The 17,027-nt window shown below is 49.6% G+C and overlaps 7 protein-coding genes across 7 annotated transcripts; 4 read left to right on the forward strand and 3 right to left on the reverse strand.

The window, feature by feature from the left end:
• Positions 1-609: 609 nt before the first annotated feature.
• On the forward strand, positions 610-1,779 carry N7525_001322 (uncharacterized protein; the record flags this gene model as incomplete). The annotated part of the gene is made up of 1 exon (XM_002558034.1): positions 610-1,779. The coding sequence occupies one exon, from the start codon at positions 610-612 to the stop codon at positions 1,777-1,779; it is 1,170 nt and encodes a 389-aa protein (XP_002558080.1).
• Positions 1,780-3,875: 2,096 nt separating this feature from the next.
• On the forward strand, positions 3,876-5,519 carry N7525_001323 (uncharacterized protein; the record flags this gene model as incomplete). Its single annotated transcript, XM_061211848.1, has 7 exons — positions 3,876-3,942; positions 3,997-4,066; positions 4,122-4,680; positions 4,742-4,802; positions 4,873-4,919; positions 4,987-5,156; positions 5,219-5,519. 7 exons carry the CDS (start codon positions 3,876-3,878, stop codon positions 5,517-5,519), a joined length of 1,275 nt encoding a protein of 424 aa, XP_061071074.1.
• A 1,015-nt stretch (positions 5,520-6,534) lies between these two features.
• On the forward strand, positions 6,535-8,564 carry dbp9 (ATP-dependent DNA/RNA helicase; the record flags this gene model as incomplete). Its single annotated transcript, XM_002558032.2, has 4 exons — positions 6,535-6,745; positions 6,799-6,875; positions 6,938-7,416; positions 7,472-8,564. 4 exons carry the CDS (start codon positions 6,535-6,537, stop codon positions 8,562-8,564), a joined length of 1,860 nt encoding a protein of 619 aa, XP_002558078.2.
• Positions 8,565-8,726: 162 nt separating this feature from the next.
• On the reverse strand, positions 8,727-10,367 carry N7525_001325 (uncharacterized protein; the record flags this gene model as incomplete). The annotated part of the gene is made up of 1 exon (XM_002558031.1): positions 8,727-10,367. One exon carries the CDS (start codon positions 10,365-10,367, stop codon positions 8,727-8,729), a length of 1,641 nt encoding a protein of 546 aa, XP_002558077.1.
• A 268-nt stretch (positions 10,368-10,635) lies between these two features.
• Positions 10,636-11,971, reverse strand: N7525_001326 (tafazzin; the record flags this gene model as incomplete). Its single annotated transcript, XM_061211849.1, has 3 exons — positions 10,636-11,449; positions 11,689-11,707; positions 11,773-11,971. The coding sequence occupies 3 exons, from the start codon at positions 11,969-11,971 to the stop codon at positions 10,636-10,638; spliced, it is 1,032 nt and encodes a 343-aa protein (XP_061071075.1).
• Positions 11,972-12,424: 453 nt separating this feature from the next.
• Positions 12,425-12,911, forward strand: N7525_001327 (mitochondrial 54S ribosomal protein mL60; the record flags this gene model as incomplete). Its single annotated transcript, XM_002558029.1, has 3 exons — positions 12,425-12,465; positions 12,537-12,766; positions 12,859-12,911. The coding sequence occupies 3 exons, from the start codon at positions 12,425-12,427 to the stop codon at positions 12,909-12,911; spliced, it is 324 nt and encodes a 107-aa protein (XP_002558075.1).
• A 423-nt stretch (positions 12,912-13,334) lies between these two features.
• N7525_001328 (uncharacterized protein) lies at positions 13,335-15,506 on the reverse strand (the record flags this gene model as incomplete). Its single annotated transcript, XM_002558028.1, has 1 exon — positions 13,335-15,506. The coding sequence occupies one exon, from the start codon at positions 15,504-15,506 to the stop codon at positions 13,335-13,337; it is 2,172 nt and encodes a 723-aa protein (XP_002558074.1).
• Positions 15,507-17,027: the final 1,521 nt, after the last annotated feature.

The raw sequence follows: 17,027 nt of genomic DNA on the forward strand, positions 1-17,027 counted from the left end.
GTTGGTTATGATACCCCGCAAGCTGTCTGGGCGCGATCACAGCTTTCGACCGTGTATGCCTCTTTCGGAGGCTTCCAGCGGGTGGCATTTGTCGACTTGATATAATTGATTTATAATTAAACCCATTTCCTTAAGAAAAGAACGCCATGTTTCAGATCTAAGTCGAAGTGAATTGTGATCGACTCTTTTTATAGATCGACCCACGGGTGGCCCAACTCTACCCGTTGTGGGGGATGATGTAAGCGGGTTGCCCGTGACAACCACCATGTAAACACACCTCCCCAGCCTCTCCTCCAACCTCCTCAATTTTGTGCTAGAAGTCAAGCTGAATCATATCTGGGTTTGCGATTTTCCCATCTTCTTATCTTCAATCTCCCACTAATACCCATCTAGGCACTGTGCTTCATTTTTGCCCACATTCCGAACTCATATTCCATACCCACATTCCAGACTGTCAAAGATCTATCTCAATCTACATCTGGTGTTGATCACTTGCTTCAATGTATGTTCATACAGCTCTTTTATAAATCTCAATGACACTTGACACTAATGAGTTGGTAGTGAGTCCAGTCTTGAGCCGGGTGCTCTTGACCACTCTAGTATTCTATCATGCCTCCAGTTTGGCCGTTCGGAGACTCCTCCGACGTTCCAGGATCGACCGTTGCCGGACTCTATGTTCGGGATGAGAACATCGCCAATTCATTATCTTCCGTCGACCCTAATACCCACCACCTCCTCCCGCGGGCAGACTCCTCAGCAGAAGAGACCACCAAGCCAAAATATGGCCAAGGCACAGTTGACCCGCACAGCATCAAGATGCAAGGCCTAATGGCTTTGTTTGCCCTTATTGGTCTGGCGTTTGTTTTGGGGGCAATCTGGTTCTTCTTCTGGGCCAAGAATGGCGGGTTCATCTGGCGAAAGGGCGACTGGGATGACTACAAGTCCACTGTTCTGCGACGAAAGGGACCCGACGGGAAGACTCTTAGTAATGCCACAGCGAGTACTAAGCTCGGTGGCGGAAGTGTTGTTGGCAAGGGCTACACCGACGACGGATACTCGTTTACGGAACGATCATACACCGACACAGCGACGACTGTTACAGAGGAGAAGTCACGGCGCAAGAAGTTCAGAGAAACCGCCAAAGAAAAGCTCCTCCGACGCAACAAGCATGAACAGTGGGAAGGCGCAGAGGATGCTGACGTACGCGCCTACCGAGAAGAAAAGCCCGCCCGCATTGGCGGCATGAACCGTGAGGCCGACGGAACCTACCACGGCAGCGACTACGACACATCTGCCCCGCCAACCTCCTACCAGAGCGAGATGAGCCAGTCATATGATTTTGCCTACGATCAACCACCCCCTCCGCGACGCGATCCCTCTGGCTTCTCGTTCACCCAAGGCAGCGAGGATGTTATCAGCCAAGTAACCGAAGAGCCTCGCGTCCGCGATCCATCCACCCGCCGCCACAACCGCCGTCGCGAACGTCGCAGTGAGGTTGGCCCATCTGGCCCACCTCCTGCACCCTCATCCCGTACTAGCAGTCCCCGAAAGCAACGTGAGCGCCGCTCCGCGCCCCAGGGCCACTTCACTGAACCCCTGGATTTCTCATCTGCAGGCACCCGTTCAGAGTACCAATACTCCAATGTTGACACCGAGGATTCTGGTACCAAGAGCTACAAGCATCCTATTCCGGGCTTGACGAAGGGATACCGCCGTGATGGCCGGAGCCGTCGTCGCGATAGTCTGAGTGATAGCGAGGGCGAGACACAGTATTCTTGAATTACGACTTCAGCTTGGGCTTGACTTTGATGTATGAAATACCCGACTTGATGACTGGGATTTGATTTTGATCGTTCAACAGTTCTTTTTATGGAAATAGCGTCTTCTTTTTACGGCAAATGCCTATCAACTTATGGATATGGATACGGGAAATTGTTTGGGTCATGTACATAATGAACAGAATCACGATGCAAATGGATAATATCTCGATGCAATATAGTATATGTAGATAGGTATTTCCTTATTGAATTTATGTTTAGACGTGAATTGATGTAGGCTCCCTGGACATATCGCTTTCGTGAGCCGATGAGCGGTAAGGTTGTCCGACATACACTTATCCATCGTCAAGACAATAACCCCGTTGTTGACGACATGGCTTCTCGTGTTGATCGACTAAGACCAGGTATTCTGTCTTGAGGTCCGATAACCGTTCTGCGAGAATGTGTGCCTCGCCAACCATGGAGAGGTATTCAGCCACTGGGGGCAACATTTGGTCTTCATAGTCTGAGGTATAGTCCGCTGATGAAGATTCGGTGTCCATGTTAATTGGTCGGACCTGCGCCCACAGCCGCTTTGATACTCGATGATAGTTTGCAATATTTCTAGGCGTCCGTTGTAGTCGTACTCTAGCTGCGCTAGTTCCTTTTCCTGTCTATGATACCATTTTCAAGGATGAAATAAGAGGCTGTAGCAGCCCGGAGGTCGTTGATGAGGTGATTTATAGCAGCAAGATCCTCATGTACGTTTTCAATAGATAAGAGATCCAACTTGGTTTGTAGTGCGACCTACATCATCTTCTTCATCACGTTTCTGTCAAAGTATATGCCGCATTTCACGGATCCGATAGCGCTTAGTACTTCTCAATAAGCTTCGCCACCTGTGCATTGGTGTTGCAGGTTGATTCAGGGGGCGGCGCAGGCACGCCAAACCGGTTGGTTGGTTCATCTATTTCTGGGGTGTACTCAATATAGAAGGATGGGGCAGATGACTCGGTCAAAGCATCATATTGATTCCATTGTTGGGGATTTTGTGGAGACTAGGGCTCGCTTTTGGTGGCTTCCTCATGCTTTTCTACCCTGTTTAGCCCGGCAAGGCCGAATATTGGCGCTGTTGATGTCGTTTTTAGAGCACAGCCACCTGACGGAAGTAGCGACAAAGGTTGCAGAGTTCCCGATGTTGTGGAGGTCGATGCTCGAGCACACCTTTGTAACTCTTCGAGCCGTGCAGTCGGAGCAAATGAAATGACGGGAAGGCAGACTCCACTTCTACCTAGGTAGTGTTGGTATAGCAGTATTGCCGTGGACGGCGGCTAGAGCGAGACTGTGATGAGCCTCAGGTATAATGCCTATTGATATAGGTCAACTTACCTGGGATAAACGATCCCGTCTGGCCCCTGGCCAAGATCCCATTTTCAAAAGCTTTCATAGTACCTCCCGGTCATATTTCGCCAAATGAGATTATAGACCAACCCCGTGGACACATTCGAATATTGGTAAGCAAGGTTGAACAGCCCTCTAGCCTCCAGGCTGGGATGAATGCTATTGATAAACCGGATAATTTCTAACGAGAAAGAAATGAGCTTTGTCCTCGCCATAACTGAGGCTTCCTGAGGTGAAAGGCGCAGTTCCTGGCGTTTTGGTGCCTAGGTTGGAATCTCCAATGGCCGTTACTCCATAAACTTGCATTGCATTAGCGCCCGCGCTTCACTGTTCGGTTGGTCGCCCTGAGCGCAAGAGCAAATCGTGAGCCAAAGCATCCAAGGTATATCACCCAATAAATCATTTCCCCTCATTTAACTGGGATGTGATTGGGATCCTCCTGCGGGTCAGCGATCATGTGGTTGCCAAAGTCTCTCTTCCGCGAGTGAGCGCTTGCCAACAAACCAACTCGATTCATGACATACGCGCCATGCATATACTACATGTGAGTATATCTCATATGTATGTCTATTGAGAGACCTTCGATGTGAACGGTCCGAGCCGCATGGTACGGGTGGTTAAGGAGTTATAGACAAGAGATATAGAAACCCCAAGGCTTATATTTGATCTGCCTGGTCTTCCTCGATTTCTAATTTCCTGTTCAGATATGAAACAGTCATGGCTTCCAACTGGCTTCTCCACCCTGAGAGCAACCGATGGGTTCGGTCCATCTACAACCATTCTGGTGGGCATCACTGGCTACATGTCGCATGATTTCAGTAACTGACTAAAAGAAAAGGGGAGTTTCTTTATGAATGGGACTACCCAGGTGGCGCGTTAGCTCCTGCGACAGCAGGTCAAGGTTCAAGGTTAGTTTTTCATTCTTCATGTGTGAGAAATCCACGGAAGTAATGCGTTTAATAGAAGCGTTGCGCCGCGCCAGAGAAGCACCTCCGGGTCCTCGTTCCCCAAACCCGAAGATGCATACGAACATCACGTCCCATTTGTCCCAGGGCTAGACCGCCATGCAAGTCACCTAGATCATGCACAGCGGCAGGACCCGCTCGAGTACGGCCAAACATATACCAATGATCGAATTGATTTCAATCACCGATCTCCGCCCACTGGATACCGGCAGCTCACCAATCATCGTATGGATGATGGCATATACCCTGGTGCGGGAACAGCAACAAGTGACAAGGCGAGCAGTCCGCCTGAATGGAGCCCAGGAATGCAGTACGAAATAGCCAGAGAAACAACCGGTCGCAGAACAGGATGTGCAAGCATTTCCGACCGTAGCGAAGCAACCATCTCGTCGGGAAGTGATGTATCCATTGCGCCAGTCGACGTCGACGATTTGCAGGGATTGGGTCTTGGGGATCATCCGGCCTCACATGTGGTGCTGCCGTATGGGGCCAGCAGTCACAGTCAGCCCAATGAACCCATTCTGGGGGATGTCCAACGAAAGTACGACAGGGAGGTGGTGACTGACGACTTTTCCCTTCCTCTTTGACTGTTTGGCTGATCTTGACATGTAGCGAAAGTCATCGGAACCAGCATACGTGATCCCCGGGAGTAATGGCGAACGTGAGATGCTGGATCCTCGTAAGCAACGGCCTGGGCACGCTTCATGCATACCTGGAACAATAAACTGACGACAATTCACATGAACCAGGCTACAAGAGGCAGAGCGATCCTCGGAGGTTTTTCCGAGTCGGCAGGGTTTGTTCACCTGACAAATACCCGTCATTTATGATCTCCCGGCTGATAATTGATCGCAATCATATAGGTCTTTTCGATGCTATGGCACGAGAATGCAGGCTGGCATGGAACTGTACGCAGCGAGAAAGTTTCTCCTTCATCAAGCCCTTTCACCAGGGGCAAGTATCAAGAGCCCATATACAGCAGCATCCGACGCATGGTAGTCGTCAAGGAACAGAGAGGCTGTTGCTGGTGTGTGTACGTGTGACCATTCGCATCCAAAGTCGATTTCGTCGTCATATACTAATCCACCATTCCAGACCCATCACTACTTATAGTGGGCAAGGCGTGGCCAAAGCCGGGATTGACCGTAGCAAACATGCCGTCATTCATATGCGAGGTGATAGACCTCGAACTGTGCGGTCCGAGCCCCGGATGGCCAAAGAGCCCCTGGAGGTTGATCCTGCCAGGCCTGATCAGAAGCTGGATTGCATGTCCCGAGTGAACTTTGGCAAAGTCTATACCGTCGAGCACAATGTCAAGGTTCTCCCCGTGGGTAAGATCACAGAAGCCTCTAGGGCGAGATTCCTGGAATACGCTCAGGGTGAGTTTGCCGGATAGGGATGAAGCGTGAGTGAGGCACCTTGGAATTGATTCACATGCGAGATGCTTCGGTGTGGGTTTGCATGACCAGTGGGGGGATGTGCGTCGACAATCCAATGTCCCGACCTAATTCCGGTTTTGTTGTTATTATTATTGTTTCTGTACTTTTTTTGTTTTATTGGGCAAGGCGATACGTGAGGGTATGTAATATGTGTGGGTATTTGATACAATGAATAGTGATTGTTATTATGAACGCTTATTCTTCGGGTTTTGTGACATTTGTTTCCGATCTTGAAAACAAGGGCTTCGTTTACAGTAAGTAACATAAGGAATGTCGTAAAACTATATCTCTGTGAACTGGGATGCCAACGGTTTATACAACCGGAAAAGGAAGATCACGGTCGTTGAAAAGTTGCACTCTGTTGCAGAAGGTCTCAAAACGAGTGAGTTTATGGGTACTAGAGGCAAGGTATAGGCTGGTTTTGACCTATCAGGCCCGAGATCTTCAGGGTACAGATCAAGGTGATCTATCTTGAGTCCTAATCCCAGTTTCCACAAAGGATGGGTGATCTATAAGATGGTCCACGGATGGAAAAAGAAAACCCCCGTACTTGTCCTATTATATAGTGTACTGTATGCCTTCCTATGTGTACTGCTGCTCGGCAAGTTTCTTGATGTTCAGAGATACGCTGTAGTAGACCTAGATCTATATAAACCACCAATATCGAGATATATTTTCGGCTGGGGCTAGATTGCTAAGAATGGATTTTCCGTCAATATCCACTAGGGCTATTGTAGAGCAAATATAGACAGGACTATCATGGGCAGTTAGACTAGCGAAATCTCCAAACTCACAGTCTCTCGATCATTTGTAGTCGTAGGTGATACATTCCAAGGTTGTGTTATGAAGTTTTCGCCTGAGGCATTAAAGATTATGTCAACATAAAATCTTCCAATTCACCGCCCGCAATAATCTCACCGCCCGACAAGATTTCCCAAAAAAGTTTCAACTTCCGCAGATTCGATCAAGCAAATGCCTAACACAGTCACGATGAAACGCAAGTTGGACGCAAACGATGTCCCATCCCCCGGAGCTGCTGGGGCTGAGGACCAAGAACTGGACTTTGAAGCCCTCAATCTCGATCCCCGATTGCGCCAGGCTCTGATCAAGGAAAAGTTCACCAAACCCACTCTTGTACAGTCAAAGGCGATTCCGCTCGCTCTGGAAGGAAAGGATATTCTTGGTGAGACGATCTTCTTGAATGGACGAACCAAAAGACAGTGCTGACAGAAATAGCCCGTGCGAAAACTGGCTCTGGCAAAACCGCCGCCTATGTGCTCCCAATCCTGCAAGCCATCCTCCAGCAGAAGACTGTTCGTTCCCTATTTTCGACTGTATACTTTGTATAGGAACTATGCTAACTGTGCGCAAACAGGCCGACCCCTCCTCAAAAGCCACAACCGCTCTTATCCTTGTCCCCACTCGCGAGCTTGCAGAACAGGTCCAGAAAGTGATTACGTCTTTTGCCAGTTTCTGCGGAAAGGATATTCGGTCAGTCAACTTAACACAGAAGGTGTCAGATGAAGTTCAGCGCTCAATGCTGGCCGATTTCCCGGATATCGTTGTGTCAACGCCTACCCGAGTTTACAGCAACGTGAACAACTCTGCTTTGTCGCTTGATAAAGTCACCCATTTGGTTATTGATGAGGCTGATCTAGTCTTGTCATACGGATACGATGAGGAAATCAACGCTCTCTCCAAGGCTATCCCGCGAGGAGCACAGACATTCTTGATGAGTGCTACTCTCACTTCAGAGGTGGATACATTGAAGGACCTGTACTGCCGGAACCCTGTGATTCTTAAGCTAGAGGAGAAGGAAGAGAAGGGTGCTGGTGTCAGCCAGTTTGTTGTCCGGTAAGACGATATGCTACAACCGCTACTTCAGTAGTTGCTAACTCAACTCCCACAGATGCGCGGAAGACGAGAAATTCCTTCTCACATACGTCATCTTCAAACTGCAGCTGATTAAGGGCAAGGTCATCATTTTCGTAGCAGATGTGGACCGATGCTACCGTGTGAAGCTCTTCCTCGAACAGTTCGGTCTCAAGAGCTGTGTCCTCAACTCAGAACTTCCCATCAATTCGCGGATCCACGTTGTCGAAGAATTTAATAAGGGCGTCTACGATATCATTGTCGCAGCCGACGAGCAAGAGGTAATGGGAGTGACCAAATCGAAGAAGTCGCGCGAAGACAAGGAGGCAGAGGCAGAAGAAGAAGAAGCAAAGGAAGAGATGGGAAGCAGCGAGGATGAAGAGGCAGTTGATGAAAGCGGAAAGGGAAAGAAGCCAGAAACCAAGAAGCGTCGCAAGATGACCAGCAAAGAGAAGGACTACAGCATTGCTCGCGGAATCGATTTCCAAAATGTCGCCTGCGTCCTCAACTTCGACCTCCCTACCAGCTCCAAATCCTACACCCACCGCATCGGACGTACCGGCCGCGCTGGCAAGGCAGGAATGGCCCTCTCATTCGTTATCCCCACCGACCAGCACGGCAAGCACAAGCCCACCTCAATCCCCAGCACAAAGCATGACGAGACCATGCTCGCCAAGATCATCAAGAAGCAAACCAAGCTCGGCCACGAAGTCAAGCCCTACCACTTCGAGATGTCGCAAGTCGATGCCTTCCGGTACCGTATGACAGATGCCCTACGCTCCGTGACCAGACTCGCAGTGCAAGAAGCACGAGGACGTGAGATCCGCCAGGAACTGATCAAGAGCGAGAAGCTCAAGCGCCATTTCGAGGAAAACCCCGAAGAATTGCGGCAGTTGCGGCACGACGGCGAATTGCGCGCTGCGCGTGTCCAAGCGCATCTCAAACATGTGCCTGATTACCTGATGCCTGCTAAGGGACGCAAGGGTCTCTCGAAGGAGAACGTTGGGTTCGTTGGGTTCTCAAAGTCGAAGCAGAATCGCATCCGCAAGGCAAGAGATCGCAACCGGGCTCGTGGCAAGTCTGGTGGGAAGGTTGATCCCCTGAAGACATTTAATCGTTCCAAAAAATAGTTGCATAGTTTAAAATCTGCGGGCGTTTTGTCCGGATACCATTGTATAGTCAAGACATGAATAAAATAGTTTCAATATGCGTTTCTGCTTACACGCATAGGATATTTTCTTTTTCGGTTTAGTGAGGTACATTGTACATAGATAATTGCACACGTAGCAGAGTCATAGATAAACCGATAATTCCTGTCCATCCTGTGATCTGATGATCTCAGGTTCAACGTCTTCCAGCCCTAACCCGAGCTCGATTTCGAGCCATTTCCTCCCCTTCCTTATCTGGCGAATGTGCCTCATCACATCACGCGCATTTTGAAGGTGATATGCATGGATAGAATCCGGCGGACCTGTTTCCTGGGCCGCCACTTCATGGGACGGCACATGAGACGAGTCGTCAGACTTCGTCAGATCTCGAAAACCAGGGCCGATCCCAAGCCATTCGACATCTCTCCAAGATCCGTTCCATTCTGGGCCGACAGAATCAGGGCTCTGTGGAAAACCATCTGGGTCTTTCCCAACCCATTTCAAGGCTGGTAGCCATTCGCCGCATCCTTCGAGGTCCAACCATTTCAGGCAGTAGGTCGAGCGGGAGAGCTGACGAAGGATACTCGCGACTTCGGCCCAGTTGTTGTCAACGGCATCTGGTGTCAAAAAGCGGTCCTCCTGGCCGCGAATGCGAGTAGTGGCAGTGCGTGGATTCCGACACGGTATAGGCCAATGGGCAAGCGAGAGATGAGTGAGGGTTGGCAAATGTGCTAGGAGGTCGAGAAGACCGGTCCAGCTTGCAGCACTAGGTTTCGGGTGTGCTAGGGATAAGGCGCGGAGTTCGGGGAAGCGTAGGGCCTGGGTAATGGCCTTGGGCATGGACGGAGCTGGAAGATGATCAAGCATAGCTTCCCCTCCGCCGTTGTCGACAGCTTCATCCCATGAAGCTGGGACAGCCTCCTCTATTTTGTTGTCTGAGACACCCACGGCTGGAGGTGGAGAGAGGATAACCTCGTTTGTGAGCTGCTTCAAAGTTATCCAGTTTCCCAGAGCATTCCCCAGATCTAATCTAACGATCTTGAAATCCCCGTCGACAGCTCTCGACTCGTTGAAACCCGGTATCTCCTTGCCAATTTGATCCTGATCCTGCGGGGCCAAGAAGAGCGGTTTCAGCCCTTTCATGTACCCTCTCAGAGGCGTGCCTCTTGCGTAGACAGCAACATAACTCAGCAGCAGTTCCTTGATATGATTTGGAAGATGAGACAGAAAAGGACCGTCATATTCAACGTGCCAGCACCAGTTCAAAGCCATGGATTTCAGCAATAGATGTACCAAACTCCTTTGGTCCGGAAACAGTGGCCCTTGAAGGCGGGCTAGCCGGTGGATTTCCTCTTCTGGCGCCCCCGGGATCCGGGCACGCAATCCCTGGTCTCCAGCCCGATTTGTATTTTGGGAGAGCCAACTCGCAGGCGGCGGAGGCCCGACAGTTGGTCGAGATGGACGAACCCCGAATATCGTGCGACGGGGACCGGGGCGAGGTCGCGGTGGCGCAGTTTCGGGGAGCTCAAGTACATCTCGAAGGGATGGATGAACAGAGCGCTGGGCCACAAACGAGCGCTGAGTACGTTGAGAGCTTGGGGGATCATCCGAGGAAGCATTAGGAATCTGTGTACGGCGGAGGTGGCTAATTAAGTCGTTGACTGACGTCGTTGATGCGGAGCTCTGTAACCCCGACCCGCCATCCTGCCGAGACCCAGATGATGCAAGGCTGTGATGTGCTAAGCTGGCCGGCTTCGTGTGAAACCTCTGGTGCTTTTTGGGCATCTGCGGTCGAGCTGCAGTGTTGACGAAGTGAAGTCTATCGGTCCGGGAAGCTCTCCCGCCTTGGTTGCTTATTTGCTTATCGCCCCCACATTTGATCTTATTGCCTGACGGAGTACAGCGCAGGAGGCTGACATTTAGGGCTCAGAGGGGGAAATAAGAAATAAGATGACTTGGCCGAAGTGGAGCAATGACCACTTCACTGTAGTTCGTGACTCACTGTTACTCTTAATGAAATCTATACAATGTTATACACTCTATGCACACGGGCTTAGATATCCCTAACCCAGGAATCATCCTTCATATGACCCTCACGCTGGGGACCCTCCTCCAGCCAGGTCTCCACCAGGCCCTCCTTCGGGTCCTCATCGGGCAATCCACGCGATCGGCGAACGTCCAATACAAGGTTCCTGATCTTCAAGGTGACCTCTTTGCGCAGGTCGACAGCTTCTTTATCAGTCAACAGCTCATCGCTTAGCACACCCAGAGGCAGATCTCGCGATTCGGGGTATCTCTTTTCGACTTTCGCTTTCAACTTCTGCCACCGAGATCTCATGTCCCCAAATACAGCATCCGAGTCCACCTTGGAGCCAAAGGTAACGCTAACACGTTTGCCAGGCCGAGGAAGGAATCGTGGGAATTCCCGACTCTCATGCATGACATCGTCGAAGCCTTCAATCCACATCGGAACCACATCCGGACACTTCTTGGGCTCTAGAATGAGCCGTGCGATTCCCCACTTGAAATAGCGCATGGTCTTTCGTGGTGCCTGGTGAATCTTGCCTTCGGGGAAGATATGGACCCACGAATTCGAGTTGCAGGAGTATGCGGTAGGTGCCAGGTGTGAGTCCTTGCCATCAGTTGTGTAGGCGACTGAGAGGTCCGAGAAAGGATCGACACAGATATTGTGCCAACTCCAGCGCTGACGTTCAGGTATAGCGCGGTGGTGGTCAACGGGGAAAGGACCCTTCGATAATAAGCGAATAGCTTCGGTGATAGCGGGTTGGGCTAGGCCACCGAATGTAGAATGGGCCGAACGGTGAGTGGGTAGGACCTGTCCCATAGTGAAGAAGAGTGACAGTGGCCTGCGATTATCTCCAGTCAGTAAGACAAATCCATGGAAAGAAGAATTCGCACAGGCTTGTAAATACCTCGTCTGATAACAAATATCGTAGCTTCCAAAGGACCACCGTTTATTCCAAAATCGCGCAGGCAAAATCCCCCATACTAATGGGTCATCCATTCTGGTATTCCGGCGCAATGTCAGCCATCTTCACATTTGGAGTATGGATTGCCTCGATCCGAGACTGTTGGAGGCACATACACGCTGATGTGATTGGATACTATTCTCAAATAAATCAATTAGCGACTGCACCGGTCTAATAGACTTTGCTGTGTCCCGGCATACCTGTAATCAATCCTCTTGTCCGTTGCGAAACGTCATGTCGAGAGTCCAACAGCTCTGTAAATGCTTCTTTCCCGTGACATTCTGCATGACAAAAAACAGAAAGAAAACCACGACATAGACCCGCCACTCCCCACATTGTTGTGTTGGACAAAGCCCTCCAAGGAAGGGACGGGGCCTCTGCCGTTGCGCTCGAGTCCATTATGGATGGTGTAAAACTGCTATACACAATCCATGAACAAGAAAAGCTTTGCACAAGCTAATAGAGCTTGGAAAGGAGTATATTCTCCGAAGAGCAGATGTAATTGATTCGAGTGTAGTTTAAAAAAAATGTCGCGTCCCTGGAAATCGACAGACCCTCGGGAATCACATGATTTTGGTTGGGGTATCCATTCACAGTAAATCACCAGAGGCCAGCAATACGGTTTTTTTTTTTTTTTTTTTTTTTTTAAATAATAAGACTATTTGTAGTTTAGACTGAGCAATAACTAAGTTCATCATCTAAATCACTCTCCTCATAACAATCAATTGCACCAACTAGGAAATCGGCCATTCCATCAGTCACTTTTGTATACATCCAGCGCACGGACCAATTACACTCCCGACTCCGAGCACGATTTTCTCCCCGGCTACACCCTGACACCAACAACCAACCATGTTCAAATCAACCCAAGCACTGTTTGGCGGTCTTCTCTGGTGCGTCTTCGGCCCTTCGACCAAAGTCCCAACTACTAGAACCCAAGCTAACATTCCTTCCCGAATAATAGGAAGACCCCGTGGCGTCTCTCCTCCCCTCAGAAGGCACGACAGCGCAAGCGCCTGCGCTCCGTGGATCGGGTCGTCGACACTGTCAGCGCCGCACTTGAGCGCAATGGTCAGACCTCCAAGGCTGTGAGCCGGTGGTTTGCGGAGATGCCCCGTGAGGAGGAAATGCTGCCGAAGGACAAGTACACTCTCTTCGATAAGAAGGAGAAGAGCTACCGGAAGAGCATTCACAGTATGTTTTTGTCCCACCTCTACTTCCAATGCTCACACCAATTGGCATTCTACTGTTGGATCGGCTCAGCTAACCATTTTCTGTGCCTTCAGAGCTGCCCAAGTGGACTCGTGTCAGCCAACGTGTCAACCCTCCCGGTTTCTAAACGGATTTTTCTCCCCCGCACATGTACTATACATCCGAACTCGACTCTGGCGGGGAAATTGTCGGAGCGAAAAATAACATATGGACAACCGGAGTTTTGGCTTTTTGGAATTTGCAGCGCGGCCACTCTGCAGAGGATGGTGGCTTACAATGTTCCATGATTACCCCAGCGCTTAGATCAGGAACCCAATTCAAATGCATTTTGGCAAGGATATTTATTTGTGTTCAGTTCCGGGGTTCCCGGGGTATACTAACGATATAGACGCAACGACAGACATGGTAGTGAGTGTATGGCACCAGAAGTGATGGATATCTTGAGTGTGTTCCAAATGAGTGTGAAGCGCGAAACTTGGTTGGGTTACAGGTAGGGCAGGACAAAATCAACACAAGGAACTGATGTGAAAAGTGATTGGTTCAAGAAGAATCACGAGACAAGGAAGTTTGGAGCTCTTGTTTTCCCAAGATCATGGCTTGGGGTCAAGTTTTCGGACGCAGTACGACAGCACTGGTTGACTTGAGCTGCGACTTCCTTGACCCTGTTCCGATTGACTCGGCCTTCGTGGATGGCTTTGCGGACTCGATATCCCCGGGGAACTTGCTGCCAGTCATCAAGCTTCTCTTGCCAACCTGCTCCTCCTTCATACCAAGCGTTCTTCTGCGCAGTGGACATCTCAAACCCTTGAGGTGGTTTCGGTAAAACCCAGCAGCCTGGGTCGATATGACCATCTGGCGGTTCCTCGCCCGATTCATCGTACAGTGTAATAGTGCGAATGGCGTCTCGTACGCCAGATACCTTCCGCTGCTTGTTCACAGCGGCACGCCAGGAGTCGATCCGAGGAGTCTGCGCGCGTTTCCGTTTGGACGTAGGGTACTTTGGTCTGGGGCTGAAAACCGGCCGAGGATAAGGAACGCTGAATCGCGGGTCTCCCCGCATCCGACGTGCATCGGTGGGGATTCTGGATACGGGATCGTAGACATACCATGTTTCTCTATTCAGCCAGTGGTTGGCTAGCAAAGCAAAATGGTATGGTCTTTTCCCAGGAGTGAATTCATTGAAGAGCCACAACAGTTTCCGATCCAGCCTCTCCATCATCCTGACCTCCCAATCACTCAACTCATCGACGGCACTTCCTGTTTTGAGCTGGATTTGATCCCCAGAGTATCGATCGATGTCTATTTCCGGACTTTTTCCTTGGCGGCGGGAGAGGGCATGATGTTTTGGGTCACACATAGATCGCCATTCATTGGACAATGCTGGTCTTCCTTTCGAATTAGTCCCCTTTCCTCGGAAATGACTTCTTGCTGGGGCTGAATTCCATTGGATGGTTTTTGTATATGTCTGCCGTTCATTCGAGAACAAAACTTGATCTCCGATGAGGAGTCTGGAAGTGAATGACGTTCTATCTTCTGATATACGCAGGCGCCCTTCGATGCTATTTCGCTGCCTCTTAAGGTGACCGCGAAGAGAAGAACTGTGATCCGAGGCATAACTGACCAACAATTCGGTCCTTGGCGTCCCGGGAGGGCCAGATGAATCGCCTATGTTGTCAAAGACTGGCTCTTTTGGCCCCATCTGCATACGTGCTGACCATCTGCGGTATCTGCGGGGATCACGAAATTGATGAAGTGGTTTAGGCTCCTTTGCGTGCGTTGGGCCAATTGGCTCCACTAGCTCATATTCGAAATCCTTACGCTGCACGACAGATTGGATTTGACATGAGATATCTTGGGATCCCTCACCACGCGGCCATGGAATCGATCCCCGGATCTGGTAGGATTGGTTCTGTCGAGATGGTAATGATTGGACTTGGAACGGCATCGATGCGCGGGTAGCTGGTCTTGCTGCATTATTGCAAGAATTGAACCAGGGCTGGTGATCAGAACTGTCATCTTTGGACTGCAGTGGGTCCCTGAGAATTTCCTCTAGAATTGAACGAGTGATAACTGGTTGGTTATGGACTAACGTGGGTTGTGGTGGTGGGATTTCTCCCAACATGTCTTCTTGCCCTTGCGGCCGCTGCACAGAGCCCGGGGCTGGAATAGATCGGGGCATTGACACACTGTCCTTCAAAGCTCCATGACACTTGGGTCGCGAACAAGGATTCCAGATTTCATCGGCAGTGGGGAAGTCATCATAACTCTTGAGCCAGTCTGGTAGCCAAGGAAATCCTTTCGGTTCTTGACGCTGCTTTTGCGTTTTCACATCACCAGGATCCCACCAAATCCAACTATAGTCGTCTCGAGTCGATTTCCACGTCACTGACTTCCAAATTTGAACGAAGAAGTCATGGATTACCCTTTTATTTCTCTCATGTGTCGGCCGTTTGACCCAGCCGTACCATGTACGTGCGTATCGGGTGTTCGTCTTTTTGCCTGCTTTCAGCACCTTGTTTCGATTGAATCGTCTGATGAATCTCCCAAGCTTCCAAAACAAGACTGCGATTATGAATATTCCAACGGTTCCGATGAATAGTTCGAAGAATACCATCGGGTCGATTTCCTTATGGACTTTGACCGGTATGTTTGGAGGTCGTGCTGGGAGACGTGGGATACCGGGAACCAAAGAGTGGCTCTGTCGAGTGACCAGTGGCGCCATTGGGTGGAAGCCTGGGTATACTTTTCCAGGAATCAGTAAGGATATAGAGCACAAAATGTCGTCAAGACTGTCTTCTCGCAATGGGCAAATGGGAGAGGTTGAAGAGATGAGGAAGTAGCAAGTTAGAACTTTCCTACATACGTACCATCTTATTGGGATGTTACCTCTATATATTCATCACAGCGATTTTCGTTCATAATGTTCATTCCTCTAAACAGAATGTAATAGCAAATACTACAAGGCAGTCATGAATTGTTCTATGCTTCTTAGAATTCCATGTCCACCTATACCGAGCTTATTCGCCCAAGTCACGACCCATCCAGAACGAGCAAGAGCGAGGACATTTACTGTTAACCTGTCAGAGTCAGGCTCTTGGGGAGTTCTAGCCAAGTCGAACGTGCAAATTAAACCGCAATCCTATTTATTACCCTCCCCCCAGATAATTGCTGCCGTTTAATGCATTCTCGGGCAGCGGGTCACTCTCGTATTCTCAAATCCTCAAATTCTCGGTGGCTAAGATCAAAGCATTCGAAGAGGACTCTTGTCCGTACGAGCAAAGGGTAAGGGTATTTAGTGTTGCCATAGGATACAATATAGCGGTTACTCTCTAAAGACTCCCCCCGATTAGTTGTGGGAAAGGTTGCTGTTTGAATGCCAATGTTCCATAAGTCAGGGATCCTAGTCTATGCGGCTTATCTTTTCTTGTCGGTCAGCATTAAGTTCGGTCCTGCTGATGATTCCGGATATAGATGGTAATACCTATTGGTTGTCTGGGCGCATAGTAGTTTGACTCACATTTACGCATACCTAGGTGGTTCCTGAAGTCCTACACGGAGTAGACGCGCACTTCTTTACCGTCCCGTCCGACTCCAATACAGCTTTAGGCAGATACATATAATGTCCCGTTGAGTGGCAAAATATCTTTGCATTGACGCTACACAGCTCCTAATTCTAATATCAAAATGACCTATCACACGCGCTTTGACCTTGCATTAGATCTTGAAAATCCGCAAAAGTATGTAGATCTCAGATGAACCTATGAAATGATCGGCAGTTCGAGTGAGGAACTCTCGGGTCACGAATACCTGCCCGATTAGGAAAGAACCTGATCCACAGCCACATGAATTCCGCCACTCCTTGCAGCTCTAGCCACAATCTAGCCACACTCGAGCCACTCCACTTACGGCTGACATGGTGGCGGTGCGAACTATTGACTTTTGAAATGAAGGTCCATATTTTGCTTTTTGTTGGGCTTCAGGTTTTGCATATTCCGCATATTCGTTGGATATTGTAACTTACAGTGCTGATACATTTCCTTTTAGACTAATTGATGATTAGCTTTCCATTCTGGTCAGTGTCTCCGAGAGCAGCTCACTTTCCAGCACTTGGGATCAGACTTTATTCTGCTCCGTACATGCGCCTGTGGTCTCGGACCGTCAAAACCGAAGAATCTCGCATTTTCCGGCATGCTTTTATCTTGCCGCTGCGGCGGAGCCTTGACCAGTTTACATTATTGAGATC

Source organism: Penicillium rubens, assembly GCF_028828025.1.
Source record: "Penicillium rubens strain IBT 27055 chromosome Unknown utg000001l_segment0_segment0, whole genome shotgun sequence".
In the NCBI taxonomy this organism is placed as follows: domain Eukaryota; kingdom Fungi; phylum Ascomycota; class Eurotiomycetes; order Eurotiales; family Aspergillaceae; genus Penicillium; species Penicillium rubens.